This window comes from Lissotriton helveticus, chromosome 6, assembly GCF_964261635.1.
Source record: "Lissotriton helveticus chromosome 6, aLisHel1.1, whole genome shotgun sequence".
Taxonomy (NCBI): domain Eukaryota; kingdom Metazoa; phylum Chordata; class Amphibia; order Caudata; family Salamandridae; genus Lissotriton; species Lissotriton helveticus.
Window position 1 is genome coordinate 385,687,389 of NC_136067.1, and position 19,482 is coordinate 385,706,870.

General features: G+C 42.7%; 1 protein-coding gene across 1 annotated transcript in view; it reads left to right on the forward strand.

Moving 5' to 3' along the window:
• The window catches only part of MBOAT2 (membrane bound glycerophospholipid O-acyltransferase 2), a 907,083-nt gene that overhangs the window by 258,149 nt on the left and 629,452 nt on the right, over window positions 1-19,482 (forward strand). Inside the window, exon 2 of the mRNA XM_078647832.1 lies at window positions 2,097-2,242. Coding sequence (XP_078503958.1) covers window positions 2,097-2,242 — 146 coding nt within the window. The remainder of the gene's footprint in view (window positions 1-2,096; window positions 2,243-19,482) is intronic.

The window sequence follows — 19,482 nt, forward strand, 5'->3', positions numbered from 1 at the left end:
TTAACTTTATCTCCTTTGACCACTCTGCATGACATTCCTCCCTCCCCCAGACAATATTTGTCCACCGAGCAGAGATTGTACAAATGTTAGTGAACATTGGACAAGGGGACAAAAGTTCAGAGCGTGGGAACCAAAGCATTTTTATTTTTAATCGAGTTTCGTAGAGTATTTGTTTCAGCTCCAATTTTGACATGCAGGCAGAGCTTGACAAAAGGAAGCACTATTTTTAGAATGGTGAAAATAGATTGAGCGTTTTTTGAGAAAGGCCTCAAAAGATGTAAACTATTAAGAACATTCTAAAAGCAGCTATCGTTTGCATGTAGACGAAACCTCCCGAGGTGTACCTTCACATGGATTGGTGCCATTCCAAGGGCGCCTTGCTGCTTTGATTGCAGAACCGTACAATTTTAAAACTGACGAATGCACTCTTATCAATTCACAATCACTTCCTGTTCAAATCCATAAATGTGCTTCACAGCCTATTCGGACAAATTGCATGCAGGTTCTCTGTATTTTTGCACTGATTCGTGGATTCTGAGCAGCGTATGCTAATTTCCAAGCACACTTCACGTATGGTTTCTATAGATGTACAGATCCACTATTCTTGACATGGGTACATAACGGAGCACGATCGAATGTGCACAGGGGTACATCCAAGTTCTAGGTCTTGTTCACACTGCAACATGTGCCCTGTGCGTACTATGCGCACCAGCAGATGAAGAGTGCACACACTGCATAGAGTCGGTAGCTGCACCCTGTGGAAACTACCTGCACTGCTAAATTAGAATACTTGATGAAAAATCCCTTGAAATTAACTGAAAAAAACTTTTCATTTACAGGAATATGGGCCTGGTATTAAAATACAATACGCTTTTCTGATTGATTGAATGCATGAATAATGAAGATAATTTTTCTTTTTTTTTATAAACAGATACAAAATGTGAGCTCTGGCTTCTGGGGTCCTGTCAAGCTGTACACAATAACCCCTACCTTCAAATTCACAGTTTATTTAAATTGCTTTTATTATTTATTTATATTTTTTTAATAGTTTTATTGGTATTTATTTTACTTTAAGGTATACAATAGTACAAAGGGTATATCTTTTTACATATTCTCATTCTTACAGGTCATACAGTTACAATAGGCATACAGACCTTAGCCCACTTGACTATCATCTTGTGATTCTGAATTGCCCGGGACTACTAGCTATCAGTCAAGGGAGGAAATTTCCCCACCCTCATCTGGCAGTTCTCTGGTGGTTTGTGGATGTGACACCTCTGTTATCTCTCCCATTTCTAGCTCATAGTGTCTCGTCCATGGGCTCCAAATTTTTGTACATTTCCTGGGACACCCTCTACCTTTTAAGGTTATCTATTCTGCCGCCATGTATAAATCCATGTTTTCCTTCCATTCATCAGCCTTAGGAAGTCCCGGATCTCCCCATTTCCTAGCTATATATCTTTTGGCAACTATCAGACCCAAGTTGCATAATATGAGTTGCGGGCGGGGAAGATTTATTTAAATTTTTTAGAGTTATCACTTTTTCAATACAGTGGCCAATGTATGGAAGTCTTTTATGGGCAGCGCTTTGAACTTAGACCCATGTGATAGCCTAGGAACATGTATGATCAAAGTGCCTGTAGTAATGGCCATATATAGGTTGAATAATTTGAATAATGCAAAACACTGGTTCGTCAGCACAGATGTAACAGTCTGTAAAACTTTTGTTAAAGTTTATGACACTCCTAGAAAGATGCTCATATTAATCAACAGAAGCTAGTTCTGTACATATTGGCTTTATAGAGAGCAGACTCAAGCAAAAAGGTGACTCGTGGTGAACGTTAAAGCCACTAATATCTAGTTCTCCAAGTGTTAATGCTTCATTATTTTTATACTAAACATTGGGGGAAACTGCTTGGTTCTTATAGAAAATCGTGTTGTCTCCTTTCACCTGCCTTCCCTTGGCTCATGTAGTGCCTCAAGTCAACCTTGTGTGTAATTACTTAAACCGTCTTAAATCATGTGTCTTTATATAATCAGTATTCTGTGATGAACTGAATTGCTAATCTTAGATTCTCCATTTTTTTTACCTGTAGGTCAACTTTGTTGTGTGTCAAATCTTTGCCTTGCTCGCAGCCTTTTGGTTTCGAACCTACCTTCACGCAAGCAAAACCAGCCCTTTAATCAGACATGTGGTCGCCACCCTGCTGGGACTTTATCTTGCACTTTTTTGCTTCGGATGGTAAGTAAATTGCGTTTTCATGTCAGTATAAGGTCACCATGTTTGCGTTTCGCTATGTTACTTATTCAATCACATTTTTTTATAACCCGTTGGCTGCTGCCGTTGGCCAACGGTCGTCGCATGCACTACCTTGGTAGTGATGTGCACGTCCGTTGGCCGACGGTGCCCCACCCGTTTTTTGAACGTTCAGCACTGGAGCTGAACGTTCGACGCAGCCAACAGGTTAAAGGTGGGCCTCTTTTGTTTAAAATCAAGTGTGGTATCAATAACTTTAAATGCTATGAAAAATATGTTTCCCACCAAAGCTCTAAATAGCTATTTTTACAAGAAGTGTTAAAAGCACAAGGGCCCCTATACTTACTTTTTTGTCTGCTAAGTTAGTCTCCTAAGCAACATGGAGCAATCATGGAAATGGTCCGCTATTGATCACAGATGTCTCAGAACAACCTAAGAATAAAGTGTAAAATTTGTGACCGTATTCTGGAGTAAAGTCGTTTTATATATGAATCAAAGGGAGTCTGACTATTGATTGGAATCGCTGGATTTGTTTCGATTCCGTGCAGAATATGTGAGAAGATGCTAGCTACATGTTAAAAATTGTGTCAAAGGAAAAGGATTGACTACTATTAAACTAGATGTTACCGCGATGGCTAAATATGGGACTCTGTGAACCCCATTGGGACGTAGGGCTGAAAGTAGAGTGATACATGTTCCTCACTGTGCTGTATCTGGGTTCAGTAAAGTTTCTGCTTGAAAACTCTTGCTTAGTGTATTTTTTATTCTTAATAATTTGTCAGATCTGTCCTTTCCATCCTATAGTTTCCATCCGGTAGCAGATCATCTTCTTAAGAGGCACAGTTCAGAAGATTAAACATTTTCCCTTTTCATATTCAATACTCCTCCTTCCCGTCACCCTCAAGCTCAAGAGAAACTCCCATCATTAGGCCCTTATCCACGCACTGATGCATTCTCACCAACCGCGGCCCGTGCAGGTAAGAATGGTGGTGGGGGGGTCATTTCAACAGACGACAAGGAAAAATTACTTATTACTTTTCCATCCTCGTCGTCTGTCGAAATCCTCTTCCACCCGGCATCCGCGCTCTTACCTGCACTGGCTGCGGCTGTTCCTCACCCCTTCTGCGTTACTTCACCTGCCCCTTTTATAACTATTTCCACTTTAGCACTCAGCATTTGCCCATCTTCAATTGAAGTCCTAAGTGCCACTGGCAACTTCTTAGTGCAGTGGTAGCATTCCTGCTCACACTTTCGGTCTGCTAGTATCTCGACTCATCTGTTTCTGCCTCAGTAGACTTTACTTCCACTACCACCGTTCTTAAAACCTCCTCAATGCTGCTGAAACCTCTACTAGTGACATCATCGCATGGAACGCTGAACAGTTGGATTCATAAGCTTTGAAGTACGGATGCAGTGTGGTAAACCAGAAGCGAGCAATCACATTGGCTTACAATTTATGATAAACCTTTTATAAGCACAATATGTAAGTGAAGAGATACATAATAAGATACATATCCTACTGCTCCATTAATTGCATAACTCAATCAAAGGTGTTGCAGCTGAGTAAGTAATCTGGGTGAAAACACAGCTGGTCAAGCATCACTATTGTGCGACACTTTTGGTACAGCAAGCAGTATTGCCTGTTGAGTTACCCAGTTGAAATTGTCTTTGATATGGAGTTTTCTTCTTGTTTTGAGCATGCATTTAGAGACCGACATACATACATACATTGGAAAGTTAAGGATGAGTTTTTGGAAAAAGGAATAAATGATTTTTGAAGAGAAAGCTTTTTAAGCGAGAGATATGTCGGGTCACAGGTAATTAAAAACAGCATATTCATGGCTGACCCAGGAATTCACTCTACATATAGCTTCAAATGAAAATTGTTGTAAGATTCAGTCTCGCTGCTATGTCAATTGGGATCTTCAACCATATACAACCATAGAATGGTCCTAACATGTAATATTGTACTGTCAGAGTGGTCCAGTAAATGGCCACTTGGAATAAGGTAATTCTTTCAATGATGGCTTTCTCTCAAATACAGAACAGGGGGTTTCTTGTCTCTGTTTTTGTAGTACAATTTTCCCTAATGCAACATCATACGCATCGGTTTGTAAGATGAATAAAGTTTGGAAAAAATAGGGAAAAATTAACACTATCTAATTTTTTAATGAGGCAGTTTCTTTAGCCAGTGTGTTAAAGGGCCAGGTATCGGTGCGGGTCAAACCTGATCAATATTGGAAACACAATATGACCAAAATTGGTTAGTCACCTTATTTTAATTTGTTTGAATTTAAATGCAGTAATATGTAATAACGTGTTACGTTACAATGCACCTTTTCACTAATGATTAGGTAAAGAATAATCTCTTTATTCAATTTCTTGTAAAATAGTATAAGCATATGTTACTTTGGAAGCCAACAAACCTTTGATACCCAGTGTAAGACAGGAATAACTAGCATCTTCTGGTACAAGTATCCTATGCACTTTGGAATGTAACCGTGTTTAACACAAAGTGCTGCTGCGAATGCAGTGCAGCTGTCTCAAACACTTTGAGGTGGAGCTGTGGTCCATTAGCTCAGTTGACGAGAGTGGAAGCAGGAGAACTGGTCCTAGTTCTAACTTTGGCATTTAACCACGAATAGTGATTATCAGTGATCATTTCAACTTCCTATGCCAGCAAAGAAAATGTGTGAAGTGTAAAAATAAATGTATAATGGAACAAACACAACTGGTACTGTCCATGCATATTTACAATCTCCTTGTCCCAACACATTCTAGTTTATTTACATGCAAACTTCACGCAAAACACTTCATGTTTGAGGTGATCTTACTTCAATAAAGCAAGCTCTGGCAAAACCAGCAGGTCGAGCTTTAAACACACATGCAAACACGGACATTTATGTTTTCTGATGCCATGTATTGCATGCACAAACATTGTTTGACATTAAAGCCTGCCCTATTGGCCTTGCCACTTCTTGGAAAAATTAGCAAAAATTGATTGCTTTCTGTAGATAATGCATATAGAAGACTATAATGTGACCACAGCGTGATAGCTTAATGTGCCTTTCATATGTAACATAGTTCCTTATGCATTCCACTTGAAGCACCTCTTCGATAGTGGAATGAAACCAAATAACCAATAGGATGAGGTGAGCCTGTTTGGAGCTAGATTTGCCCTACGGTAATTAAGTTTAATGTTAATTAAGTTTAATAAGGCAATTCATGGCACTAACATTTTGGTGCTATATACTTAGGTTTTCAAGTTGTGTTGCAGAATGATGTGTCTAGTGTTCGAAATGTACTGTAAGCGTTTGGATAAGGTAGTTGTAATGCTATTTAAAAATGCAGTTGCACTGGAAATAGGCTAGTGGAATGCACCTGAAATCACCTGTCATCTGCCTTTTTGTCCAGTCTTTTTATTACCCTTTTCTGAACTCAATCACGGCATCGAGCAAACTTTTACAAATGTTAGAAAAGAAAAGCTGAGAACAGACAAGAACAGGGAAGAATCCAGTAGGAACAAGGTGAACAGTGTAGCAGGCTGCATTCATCAGATCAAACACATTCCAGCTGTGTCCAAAAGAATTTCATTAATAGGAAATGAGTGAACTCGGCTGGCAGTCCTTTTCTTGCCACATATGAAACACTTTGGAAAATTTTGCTGAACTTGTCTCTGAAAATGTGCTCTTCTGCATTATCTTGCTTTCCAATTTTTATTCCCTATAATTTACTATGCACCAATATTCCTCAGCCTGTCACTGGAAATACATTCTCCTACATGTCTTTGCTTTCCAATATTTTACAAGTACATTACTGTGCACCACTTTTAATAGATTGTGGCCGAAGTGATTGTGATGCAAAAAACTGCCTACTCCTTTCTTCCGCCTCGAAGACAGTGAACACTCCATATATCTACACAGTCTTCTTTACTGTATGAGCAGGATGGGTTATGTCCTAGATTAGCTTTAGATAACGAGCTCCCCGCTGAATACTGTGAAGTTTGATCTTCACGTAGGGTGGTGGTTAAGCCAGCTGTGCAGTACATTTCTCTTTAAGACATAATTTTTTTTAGAATTCGCACTCGTTGTCTTTCATTCATCTTTTCTTCTGTAGAGTTCACCTTTAAGAAAAAAAAGAAATTCTCGATGGGTGTCTTTCTTGCATCTTTTCTTTTTTGGTTTACCTATCTACCGTTAATCTTCAGGTTTTTAGCACAATCCTGTGTTAATTAAGAGGTTGATGCAGTTAAAGGAGAAGAGGTACTGGTGTGAGCGCCTGGGCTGCGGCTGCAAGGCACAGAGGAAGAATGGGTTGGAATGGTTTCCTTCAGCAGAACTGACACCATGGTAGGATCCGGGGAAGAGACCACACCATTGCCATGGGAAGCACCTAGGAGGGAAGACACACTAGAAGAGCAGATAGTCTATAGCGCTTGGCGCATGGATAAGGGAACTCCCAGGGAGATGGACTATGGTTTCTGCTTCCTTTCGCACTCTTTCTCTCCACATTTATAAGGGTCTGGAATGGGATGTCTAGATCCAGAAGATATGCATGGGATTGAGTTTTAATGGAGGCAATAGATACTGAATCTGGGGCTGAAATGAGTTTTATCATTGAAACCTAAATTCAGAAGACATTACAAATGTTCCAGGCAACAAACTAGTGTGATGATTGTCGCTAGTTCTAACAGTAGCGCTTACATCATCCTATATTAGCTACCTAACCTCTTTTACATCATAAACTTTTCTTATCCAATCCAGTAGTCTCCATAAAAGTGAAAATTTCAATATAATTGAGGATCACTCCTGCCATTGTGACATTAGTGCTCCATGTTTACTGTGAGAGAATCGAGCAATGTGTTTCAAATCTTCGCCCTCCCAGTTTTCAAACCGTGCCTCAAACTCCTAGTTTTGAAAACCCCACTACATTGTCCTTGGTAATTTTATGTGTCTCTCAAAACTAGAAAAATGAATTTGGCTGGTTTTGACTCATGGCTGTTCTTTCTTCTGAAGGCCTCATTCACTAAGTTTTTTTGCATAGGGAAGCAAAGGCAAGAGTGAAATGCACATCCTGATTGTACTCTATTATTGCATTGTTTAATATCTCATACACTTGATGAAGCCTGATGTTCTTTGGACGAGTAAATGGTTACCTGCATTTGTTGTGGTTGGTGGTTGTTTGCTATTAATGTGGTTTATGTGGGAAATGTTTTGACAGTTACAAATAAGGAAAATTCAGCAGTTTGGTGGATTTTTCCCGTTCTTCAATGGAGCATCAGAGGCAGGAATGTGGGTTTTATGAAGCAGAAGCTGGCAGTGTCTATGCAACTTAGAGTGAAAACCCACAAACTGAAAATTTTTAGATAGTTTTCCACCCTGGAAACATAACCATTTGTCTTTTATTTATAGCACTGACGATTGATTCATGGACAACTGAATGCAAGACTAACTCTTTTGAAATATAGGAGTAAAGGCCTTTCCTGGTTGGGCAAATAAAAGAAAGGCCCTGAATGAGGGTAGATAGAGACGATATTTGTCAACTGCAAAAGCTATTTTTGCTGCTTTGAAAAAGTCAATCTTGCAAAGGAATACTTACACATCATTTACTCGTACACATCTTTTATTCATGCACACTTGTCCTGCAAGTGAAACGTCCACATGGGTTCATTTGCATATTAGGGCAACATTGACATTTTCTGTATATTCCATAAAAGTCCAAAATCTAAGGGATTAGATTGATAAATTTTGAAACATGGCTTTGTGTATCGTTCCTTGAGATAACACAGACTTGACACAGGCCGAGTGGTAGTCTGAGGCAATATCGGTGACTTCACCTAATTTGCCCTTTACCTACTGTGTACTCATCTAAGCAAAGAACTTGATAAATGGTCTAGCAGTTCATTAATATGTAATTTCTCTGGTTGAAAATTAAATTAATAATATTCTTTGCTGTATCTACCACGTCCAAAGGCAGTAGCTTCTGTATCTGCCTTCTCCAACTAGAATGTGATTAGCCTTTTGTGTTTTTTTGCCGATAGCAGTGTCCTCACCAGTCGGTCATCTATTTTGCCTTCTTAGGAAAGCGCTTACATTCGTTGAAAAATCTGGCTTGTCCCCTTTGCTCATTTTATGCATTGTTATGTTATCATTTATTTGTGAAACCCTTGTATGCAGAAGCTTCTTGCCACGCAATGAAGGTTCCTATCTTAAAACATAGTAGTGACCGGGAAAAAGATTGTAATATACCTAATTATGTTTTCATTAATTTTAAGTGCTAAAAAGCTAGGTTTCCATCGGGCATCTAAAAGAGAGTAGACTTGTTTATAACCACACAACAAACAGAGAGTACCACAGAACACATGGTCTCCAAAAGTGACCGTTCTGGTCCTGGTGGTAGCAAGCAAAAATTGGTGTGAAAGAAGCAGCAATCGCACAATTGCCACATTATATGAGGTGTGTATTGCAACAGTGCATATTAAACACTTATGCGTGGCATGGTGTTATTTTTTTATGTTATAGATGGAATGGACAGAGCAGAATTATCACAAATATCTGGAATGCCTAGAGTAATCAAAAAGTGTTCAAAGTATAAAAAATATATAATGTCGAAAAGTAGAAAAAATATTAAAACTAGAAAAATGTCCAGAGTAAATGTGAGCTCATTTTAACTGTACTTAATCTGATCATTTCTATTTATTTCGGTGTACTTCTACCAATTTCCTCCTGTGGCACAAAATAATAATCACCTTGAAAGTTCTCAAGAATAATTAACCTATCGTAGTCTTGGCCTACTTCTTTGCCATCATCCTGAGTAAAGCACTAGAGAACAAGTCAAGTCAAGTCAATAAATTTATATAGCGCGCTACATACCCAGAGGGTCTCAAGGCGCTTGAAGAGGGGTGGGGAATTACTTCTCGAATATCCAAGTTTTGAGTTGCTTTCTGAATGCTAGGTGGTTTTGAGTGAGAGGAAGGTGCATGGGAAGTGAGTTCCAGGTTTTGGCCGCTAGGTAGGAGAATGATCTTCCTCCCATGGTGGTTTTGTTGACGCGGGGAACAGCAGCGAGGGCTTGGTTGGAAGAGCGCAGCTGGCGGGGGGGGTGTAGAAGGAGAGACGTGTATTGAGGCATTCGGGTCCAAGTTCGTAAAGAGCTTTGTGTGCGTGGTGAGGAGGCGGAAAGTTATCCTCTTATTGACGGGGAGCCAGTGGAGGTTTTTCAGGTGACCAGAAATGTGTTCTTTACGCGGGATGTCTAATATGAGTCTGGCTGATGCGTTGGAGTTTTTTCTGAAGTTTTGCGGTGGTACCGGCGTAAAGGGTGTTTCCGTAGTCCAGGCGGCTTGTAACCAGTGCGTGGGTGACCGTTTTTCTAGTTTCGGTGGGGATCCAGCGAAATGTTTTTTTGAGCATGCGAAGAATGTTGAAGCAAGATGAAGAGACGGCGTTGACTTGTCTGGTCATCGAGAGCGAGGAATCCAGGATGACGCCTAGGTTCCGTGCGTGATCAGTCGGGAAGGGTGCTTTTCCAAGGGCTTCTGGCCACCAGGAGTCGTTCCAGGCGGAGGGGGAGGTACCTAAGATGAGGACTTCTGTTTTGTCTGAATTCAGTTTCAGACGGCTATGCTTCATCCATTCGGCTACCTCTTTCATTCCTTCATGTAGGTTGGTTTTGGCGATGTTTGGGTCTTTGGTGAGTGAGAGGATCAGTTGAGTGTCATCAGCGTAGGAGATGATGTTGAGGTTGTGTTGGCGTGCAATGGTCGCGAGGGGGCTCATGTATACGTTGAAGAGGGTGGGGCTGAGTGAAGATCCTTGTGGCACGCCGCAGATGACTTCAGTGGCCTCTGACTTGAATGGTGGGAGGCGTACTCTCTGAGTTCTTCCGGCAAGGAATGAGGTGATCCATTCCAGTGCTTTTCCTTGGATTCCGATGTTTTTGAGTCGTTGTAGCAGGGTGTTATGACAGACTGTGTCGAAGGCTGCGGAGAGGTCGAGGAGGATGAGGGCGACTGTGTCTCCATTGTCCAGTAGAGTTCGGATGTCGTCTGTTGCTGCGATGAGTGCGGTCTCAGTACTGTGTTTGGCTCGGAAGCCGGATTGTGAGGAGTCGAGGGATTTGTTGGCTTCGAGGAAGGCGGTGAGCTGGTTGTTGACAGCTTTCTCGATGATTTTGGCCGGGAATGGAAGGAGCGAGATGGGTCGGCAGTTTTTGAGTTCGGTGGGGTCAGCTGTGGGTTTTTTCAGAAGGGCGCTGAGTTCGGCGTGATTCCAGCTTTCTGGGAAGGTGCCGGAGTTGAGGGAGCAGTTGATGACGTTTCGGAGGTGTGGTGCTATGATGGAGTCTGCTTTGTTGAAGATGTGGTGAGGGCATGGGTCTGTGGGTGATCCTGAGTGGATGGAGTTCATCAGGCGAATGGTGTCCTCAGTGGAGATTGGGTTCCAGTCATTAAGGATGTTCAAGGGGGGTGAAGGTACGGCAGAGGGTTGGGTGGGGTGGTCTTCGGGTTGGTTGACGAAGCTGTTGTGGATGTCTGCGATTTTGTCGTGGAAGAACGAAGCTAGGGAGTCGCAAAGGGTTTGAGAGGGGGTTATGTCGTTGGAGTTGGCAGTGGGGTTGGTGAACTCTTTGACGATGTTGAATAATTCCTTGCTGTTGTGGGCGTTTTTGTCTAGTCGGTCTTTGAATGCGGTTTTCTTGGCAGTCCGAATCAATTGGTGGTGTATGCGGGTGGCGTTTTTGAAGGCGTCCCTGGTGTTGGTGTTTGGGTCTTCTTTCCAGGCCTTTTCAAGGGAGCGACAGAGTTTCTTGGATTTCTTAAGATCCTCGTTGAACCAGGGGGCGTTTTTGCTGCCTACTTTGATTTGACGTTTTTTCAAAGGTGCTAGGTTGTCGGCGGTGTTGCTTAGCCATTGAGTGAGGTTAATGGCTGCTTGGTTGGGGTTCGATGAGTGGGTAGGGGGGTTTTGAAGAAGCGATGTGGAGATCTGGTCGATAGTGATTTTGTTCCAGTTTCTTCGCAGGGTGGTTTGGGGATGGTTGTGGGTTGTGGTCTTATTGTAAACAAAGTGAACGCAGCTGTGGTCCGTCCATTGGAGAACTGTGGTGTGACTGAAGGAAATATGTTTGCTGGAGGTGAAGATAGGGTCGAGGGTGTGTCCTGCGTGGTGTGTGGGGGTATTAACAAGTTGTTTGAGTCCGAGGTTGGCGAGATTGTCCAGAAGGGTGGTGGTGGTGGTGTTGTCGTTGCTCTTTTCCAGGTGAAAATTGAGGTCTCCCAATAGAATGTAGTCCTCGGAGGAGAGGGCGTGTTGGGTGACAAAATCAGTGATGTCTTCAGTGAATTGTGCACGGGCGCCTGTAGAGGAGGGTGCCTCTGAGTGTGGTCTTTGGGTCGGTGTGGATCTGGAAGTGAAGGTGTTCGGCGCTAGAGAGGTTGACGTCCGAGCTAGTTGAGATGCGGATGGAGTTCTTATGGACGATGGCGATGCCTCCTCCTGTTTGCTTGACTCGGTCTTTCCGGATGATCTTGTAGCCTTCCGGGATGGCTATGGTGATGTCTGGGGCTGAAGAGGCGTTCATCCAAGTTTCTGTTAGGAAGGCGACGTCTGGAGAGATGGTGTCTAGTAGATTCCAAAGGTAGAACAACACATCAGTAGAACAGTATCACTGCACGTCCTCTTTTATTCCCCATATGTACTCTGTGATCTTACTCTAATATTTTTTAGGTCGAGCCTAGAGCTTGTGCCAATGCACTGCGAGACTTGTGGTGGAGTAGCGAATAGAAGCCCCGACACTCCACCCATATTTCCTATTGGCTTGTGTCATTGTCTGTCCTTAATGCTGGCTTCTGATTCTTAAATAGACATGTTAGTCCCTCCTTAGTACTCCTCCTCTTTGTTTGTCACCTCCCATGGCGACTGGCCACTTTAATTTGGTTGTTATACTGTACATGATATTTTAGACTGTGATCACGATTTTCTTTAATGAGGTTCTCCTCAGGCAGGACATGCTTTGGTGCCTTCTTTACCCATCCCCTACCTCCCGTTGTCCTGCCTTCTCTCCCTACCCCCGCCGCCCTCCCTCCCATTGTCTGTGCCTTCTCGACCCCCCCCATCCTCCCCGCCATCCTTTTGTCCGTGCCTTCTCGCCCACTGCGTGCCCCCTAAAATTGCAAATGCTTGTTTCCCTGTTTCATCAAGCTGCACACCACTGCAACTCATTTCAGTCCATGGGGCAACCCAGCAGTCATGATTCAGCTACCCCTCGAGTCGCATTGCAGCCTTGCTTAACTTTGGCAAGAAGGTGGGCTTGGGGAGAGTGGCCGACAGCAGCGAGGTCCCCCTCCCTCCCCCGGGCGGTTTGGGAGGGGTGGGGGGCAGGAGGGGATGTCAGGCGCAGGCCAGACATTTTGTTGTTGGACTTGGGAATGGCATAGCCCAAATGTAGCCCAAAGGAGCCCAACCATAAAGGGATTGGGCTCATGCTCCCAGCCACCATTGTAGGTTTGGTGACCTGGTGGCTGGTGGCTGGGAGCTTAGGTGTAGTGGGTGTGTGTGGGTGCTTTTTTGCCCTCCCTCCCTCTTTTTCTTGGTTTTCATAGGGTTTTTCTTTAACAGTATAAGTTGTAGTATAGGCGGTTTTCTTTGGGACAGGTGTGCAGGGAAGTGGCTTTGTTTGTCGCTTGGAACCGGTGCTGTGCGGGGGTGATGGAATTTTTGACAGGGTTAAAAGAAGTTCTGGTTATTGTTGGAGTTGGGTTAGTGTCAGGGGTGGGGTAGGCAAGTTATGTTATATCTAAGTTGCGCAGGTTTGGGGGTTTGACAGTGATAAAGTAAGAGGTAGGGGAAGTTGTTTATTGGAAGGTTGGAATTTGGGTGTTATATATTGTCTTATATTGATGTGTAATGTTGTAATGTACGGGTGGGGGCGGGTTCAATCAGATTTTAGTGGAGGGGGCGGGGCCGGGGTCAGGTATTTGGTTGGTTAGTGAGGTTTAGTTTTGTAAGGCGTTTGCCAAGGATTTTATTATGTGATGTGCACCTGTTTCAATAAAGCGGCCTTTTTCACACATCCCTTGGTTTGTGGTCTGCTCTCTCTCCCCACCCTCCCATGTAATGGCTGCTGACGGCATCACAGCTTTGAGGCGCTGCTCTCCTACACACACGTTCACTAAACGCCCCAAACTGTAGGGTCGACTCAAGAAGCACTGACTTCTGCTAAGGCCAGTACCAAATGAGATCGGAGACATTCTTTTATTAATATCTTATTTTCGGAACATGTTGTAGCGCAAGAGTCACGAATGAGTGCACCTTTACACGAAAGCTAAAGTGTGAAATGCACTTTTAAATAATCACTGGTTAGTCCGTTGTATTTGTCTTTATGACATGGTGCAGATTGCCTCTTGAAACTTTAGTTTTGCGTGTTGTTACTAGGTGGTACCAGTGTTCTCGACCTTGGAAGGATTACAGGTTGAGGTGGCCTTGTCTGGATGAAACATCTGGACTCTTGCTTAAGGAAAATGCTCTTTGAGAGCTCAACCCAACTTTTACTACAGCTTGTTTTTTTTTTTGCTACAGTGCTTGTATCTTTATTTTAACATCCTTCACTACTTTGATTCTTTTTTTCCACACCTCAGTGTCTTAGTGTGGCATTCTCTCTACCTGCCAAAGGCTGTTTCTCCTCTAATTGGTAGAACCCATGATTCATTCATGCCCTTATAAGGGTTATTAATGCGTAATCACGTCAGCAGGAAATAATGGGTTGCACTCGGTTTCCAGACTTTGATGCACATGAGTACGATTCCCTGTGTCTGAATCCCTTTGTCTGTGCGTCTTTGAGTATTTCTGGTCCACACAAATTTTTTAAAAATGGATCTCCACTGTGCATAAGTACCCCCACCTCATCCATCATGGTGATATTTTTATGAGCTAAGACTTGAAGGCCAGTTATGTAATGAATGTGCATTTTAATCTGTTCATGGTGCCACGCAGCCCGTTCATTCCAAAGCTCACGGTTTGTCCCCCCTCGCTCTCCGTAGTTTGCAGAACTTATTTTGACAGATTGTGTGCTCAGTAGCACAAGGAATGAGATCCGGCCGGACTCTTATAGGCATAAAAGCACTGAAGCGAGAAGCGTTCACCTCTTGCCGGAGCTATAACTACTGTGGCTCGTGCAGGGCTCCACTCTGGGGAGTTCTCTTAATTTTACTTTTGAAACGGTCAGGTCATGTCCAGTTTAATTAAAACTCAGAAATCTGCGGCCTACATGCAGTATGTTTTGTCAAAGAGTGATTGAGATGGTGGTCTGTCTATGTAAGCATTGGCAAAGACAATAGGTCTCGCCTATACAAGATCTGTTTGCTTTGTCTACATTTTTAACCATGTTGGCATAGCAGCGTGGCTTCTTTGTAACATGGCTGATAGTAAAAAATAAATTAAAAAGAAGGGCTATGACTTGCCAAATGTTGACTGCGTCATGCCGCTTTAATTTTCTTTATTTTGGACAGCTGCTGCACTGCTGTGCAACAGGGTTAAAAAAATATTGACAAAGCCAATTGATGTATTTTAGGCGAGACCTATTGGCATTGCCAATGCTTGTTTTAAATTCTTTTGTGTTAGACCCCACTTCAGATTCCAACACCCTCCATTCTCATTGGTTATTGTGGTGAGAGGGAAGGGACGTGGGCAGGTGGGGCGATGAAATTGACACTCCCGCACCCACGTAGTCCTCCCAGTCTCTCCCTCCCCCCCATGAAGGGGCTCCCTTGACTTTCCTGTGCTGTTTGTGCCAGTGGGTGTGTCTCTAATTTAGGTGTCATGTGTAGCATGCTCCCAGCTGACTTAGTGGTGACCCAGGCCTAAACAGAAAGTAAGTAATGCCTTTATACTTTCTATTTTAGGAGGAGCCTGGCTATTGGTGGTTGCATCTCAGAGAGATTGTCTTCCACTGGTCATGCAGTTAGTGTACCACTTTTCATCCAAAAAGCAAAGATACAAGCACAGACCTGATCATGCCACCATTCTGAGAAAGTGGGCAACTATAGCAAAAGACAGAAAGTAATCACTTGTGGAAGGCAGTGAAACACAACATTTATACCGGTAATGACAATCTGGCCCATGACAGCCTCCTTGGGTCTCACCAGGGTGTGAGAAAACTGCAAGAAAAAGGGCTAAAGATATTTTATTGGCCCCTTTTACATGTAAATAAATTAAAACACAGCCACAGCTGTCAGATAGTGAAGAATGTGGGACCAAAACATACTCTGCACTCCTATCCAATCTCTACCCATCATAGATATCCCATTTGAGCAGATGGTATTAGATTTAACCAGAATATTGGAACCCTCTATTAGGGGTTGCACATTCATTCAATCAGTTATGGATTATGCCACCTGATTCTTGAAGACCATCCCATTAAGGTCTGCCACTACTGAAACGGCTATTGCTGTCCTGGTCTTCACTCATTTGAAAGTTTTGCAAGGAAATACTGACCACCCAGGTTCTGGCTTTACAATGCAGGAAGTCTGGAAAATGTTGAGGATGCTGCCAGTAAGCAGACAGACTAGATGGTTTAAACTGGTTCAATCAAACCCTCAAACCTAGGTTGCTGAAATTAGTAGCAACAGAGGGTAACACATTGGAAAAATTCTTACCTTGAATTATTTTCTCTGTTTAGCAAGTACATGTATTGTCAACAGATTTACGCCCCTCTAGGTGTTGTTAAGCTGATATTTCCTGAATGCCCTAGATGTCCTACTTGAGTAGTGGGAAGCCTAACTTAAACATCCCAAAACTGTCTATTCCTTTATATAGAGTGCTAATCTCTCCCACAAATTGTGCGCGAAATAGTCCAGGAAACCTCTCCTGGTGTAAAACAGCAGAAAGAATACTATGACCTCCATATACAGCTATGGTGCTTAAAGGTCTAGTGGCAAGCCATTGTTTTGATGGACATCTCCGCAAATAAGTTTGTGACTTAATGGGATGGTCCTTACACCAGTATCAAGATTATAGGTCATCTCAGCAATTGATTGATACAGAAACGTCAGAGAAAACCACACGTCATGCATCATATTAAGCATCTGCAAAACATGAATCAAGCCCATCACTCGAGTCAACCATATTGATTCCTCCTACCTCAGGCAATCTGATGTATAGTTATCCAAAAAGGACTTTACCCCCCCCCAAGAGTAGAGACCAAAGCCTTGTTTTTCTAATTTAGTTATTTCTTCTCACCCAATTCTAGTTGGAGGTGGATATTTGTTATAACATCATTACCCCCAAAAGGGTTTTTATTTGCAGAAACACCACCCACATCCTGCATAAAACTTATGTTCTTTGAGTCTGATATAAGAACAATTTGATTTTCCATTCTTGAAAAGGTCGCAAGATGGATAAGTACGCTAGAGGCAAAATGTGTTCGCTATATAGATAATGATCCATCCTAAACTTCACAGGCCCTTCTTATTTTTTTTTCTGCAGATATACTATTGATGATCAATAAATATACAAACTGGAAATAAAAACAAAGATCTGGGGCTCAATTCAATGAAAAATCACTTAGTTATGTCGCTAATCAAGTGTGTGTTCTCCTTGCTCGTTACAAGGGGCAAACCCGGCTGAAACCGCAATATACTTCTACAGTAAAAGAAACTGTTAAATGATCCTATATCCTCCAGGTACCTTTTCCCACAAATAGATCAGACACTGCTATATTCAAGGAAGCAGAAAATGCAGCAAGTAGTGGAAAACCCGTTCTGGAACTCTACTATGGAGAATTCTGCCATTGCATGGATTTCTATAGTTCTCCTGATACTGAGGAATGATGAAAGTATCCAGTTTTGCATCTGTATTTGCTGCTCATGCTATCACACCTGCACACCCTCTGCCACACTTGGGACACCAGTTGAAATGCTCTAAATGAAGTCAACCACCAACTGCAACCCCTCAACCACACTACATTTTCTCTTTGGAGCGGGGAGCCATCTCCTGCTCCCACTTCTATTTTAATGGTTTTACAAGCTCCCACTACATCATGAATACAATAACCTCTTCTCACAACCATGTACACTTCCCATTTGACTGCTAGAGAGGAATTCATTTTGCTACTGTCTTTAATAAAGTAGTCACAAATGTTCAGTCTTAACGTATTGCAGAATACCAAGTCCTATAGCACCTGACAGTAAGTACTAAAGGCACCAGGTCAGAATTGGATGGGAACTCTTCCTCAGTTAAATCCAACTAGCATTAGATCATGGTCGGATATACTTCAACACTGGTTGTCAGCCTGGGTGACCAGCGGGGCAGATAGACTCGGAACGGCTCCAAATTAGGCGAACATAGATCATATGGAGGTGAGTAGAATGATTTTAAGGCCAGAGTTATATAGCTTCGTTTTGTCAATCAAAGAACAGGATTTTAACCAGTGAGATAGACCTTTGGTGTTGTGTCATGGGTGCCTGAAGAAGGGGAGGATAGGATCTATTTAACCTAACATCCTGGACATGGTTAAAGTCACAACCATAGGATGCAAGGTATTCTAACCTGTTGAGCATGTTACTGTAATAAATCCGTTTAGAAAAGGGGCCTGTTCTGAAATTGGAGCATAGATGTTACGCAGTATGATTGAGTTGACGCCCAGCCATCCCTCCACCAAAATGTATCTACTCTTCTTGTCAAGTGCTATGGTGCACGACTGAAAAGAAACTCGCGCTTTTATCTAAATTATGGCCCCAGCAAGCATAAGCAGAGTAATTAGAGAGAAGAACATCCCTATCCAGATCGTTTGGAATCTTCTTGCTTCTATCACAGTTATAAAGGATTCTTGAAGGAGAGCAGTGTGTATCCCTCTGCATTTCATATGAGTATATTGCTTACCTTTTGCTCACTATATGCATGCCTCTGATATTCCATATGAGAATGGTGTGATTAGTCGGTTACATCAGGTTTGTATTGGGTGAAAAGGTTTATCCTATTGGGCAACCCTGGCTGCTTTACTATGTGTTCATGATGTAAGAGTTGCTGCCTTGATTAAAGAAAATAGTGTGACCAATGAGATCTACCAGTCAGTCTGTGAAAATAATAATACAATCTTAAATACATAGGGCAGGGGGAAATGCCTCCTGTCTAAACAGTTTAGTCAACCTAGTCAACATAGTGTGGGGATGTGAGGTTTAGCCAGCCTTGAGTGAGGCTTCGTCTAGCATCACAAATTGATTGCTGGCCGGGGTCAGGTACTCCAGAGCATTAGTACATGAAAGAAGGTGCCAGATCCAGTTTAATAAGTACAAAGAGATGGTCGGTAATGGTGAGCCAGGCAGTGTGTGCACCAGAGGGCAAACAGTTGTGGATGTGTAATTTACCTAGATAAATAATAAACAGTTGATGTCCCAGGCAGTAGTAACAAATGTATGTGTGCCATAAAAGCAGCGGGGCTTCAGTATGCCCCTTTGGTAGCACATTTTAAACAGGTGGAAGTGTAACATATTATACTTTCCCTAAAACTAATCATCTACTGTTTGTGGGATCAAATCTGGAAGGGACCCAGAGCCTTGTGGGGAAGAATGAAACAAGGAGCTTCACTAGAGGAACCAGTTTGTCCTGAATCTGTGACCACTGGCTCCATGCCAAAAGCTGAACTTTGGTCATCTTGAGCTTGTTCCTAGGACAGTGTTGCAAGGTAATTTTGATGCATTTTGGACCTTTTCCAAGATCTTTTGCATGGACATTTTTATGTTTGTCATTCCCATTAACCTGGGGTCGTCTTTCTGAACTGCAGTTCTCTGCTTCTCTGCCCAGTCATAGGCTGCTGCCTATAAAGAAATGTGAGTCATGACCAAATATGATCTTGAGCTTTGCAGGGAATACCAGGGACAATTTCAGGCCAGTGCCTCTGGGTTTCCGCTTTACTCTACCGAAGGACCCCTCCGATGTTGCACTGCCAGAGAGTGTGGTCTGGGAAGACAAGGAGCCGGTTGTAGTCTATTTTGAGGTGGGCAGTCTGCTGGACGCCCCCATGACGATATTCAAGGGTCTTTAAATGCAGGAGCTTGGCAACTATCAGTCTAGGATAGAGCCAGGGGGAGGCCTCCGTGCAGGTACTCTGTGACCCTTCTCCTTTGAGAGAAAAAAGGGGATACGTTGTGTGGGTGGCCACAAAGCTTTTAGTCAAGTGTTCCAGGGAGCCTGTGGTCTTGCCCATCTGAACCTTCAAGTAGACCCTCA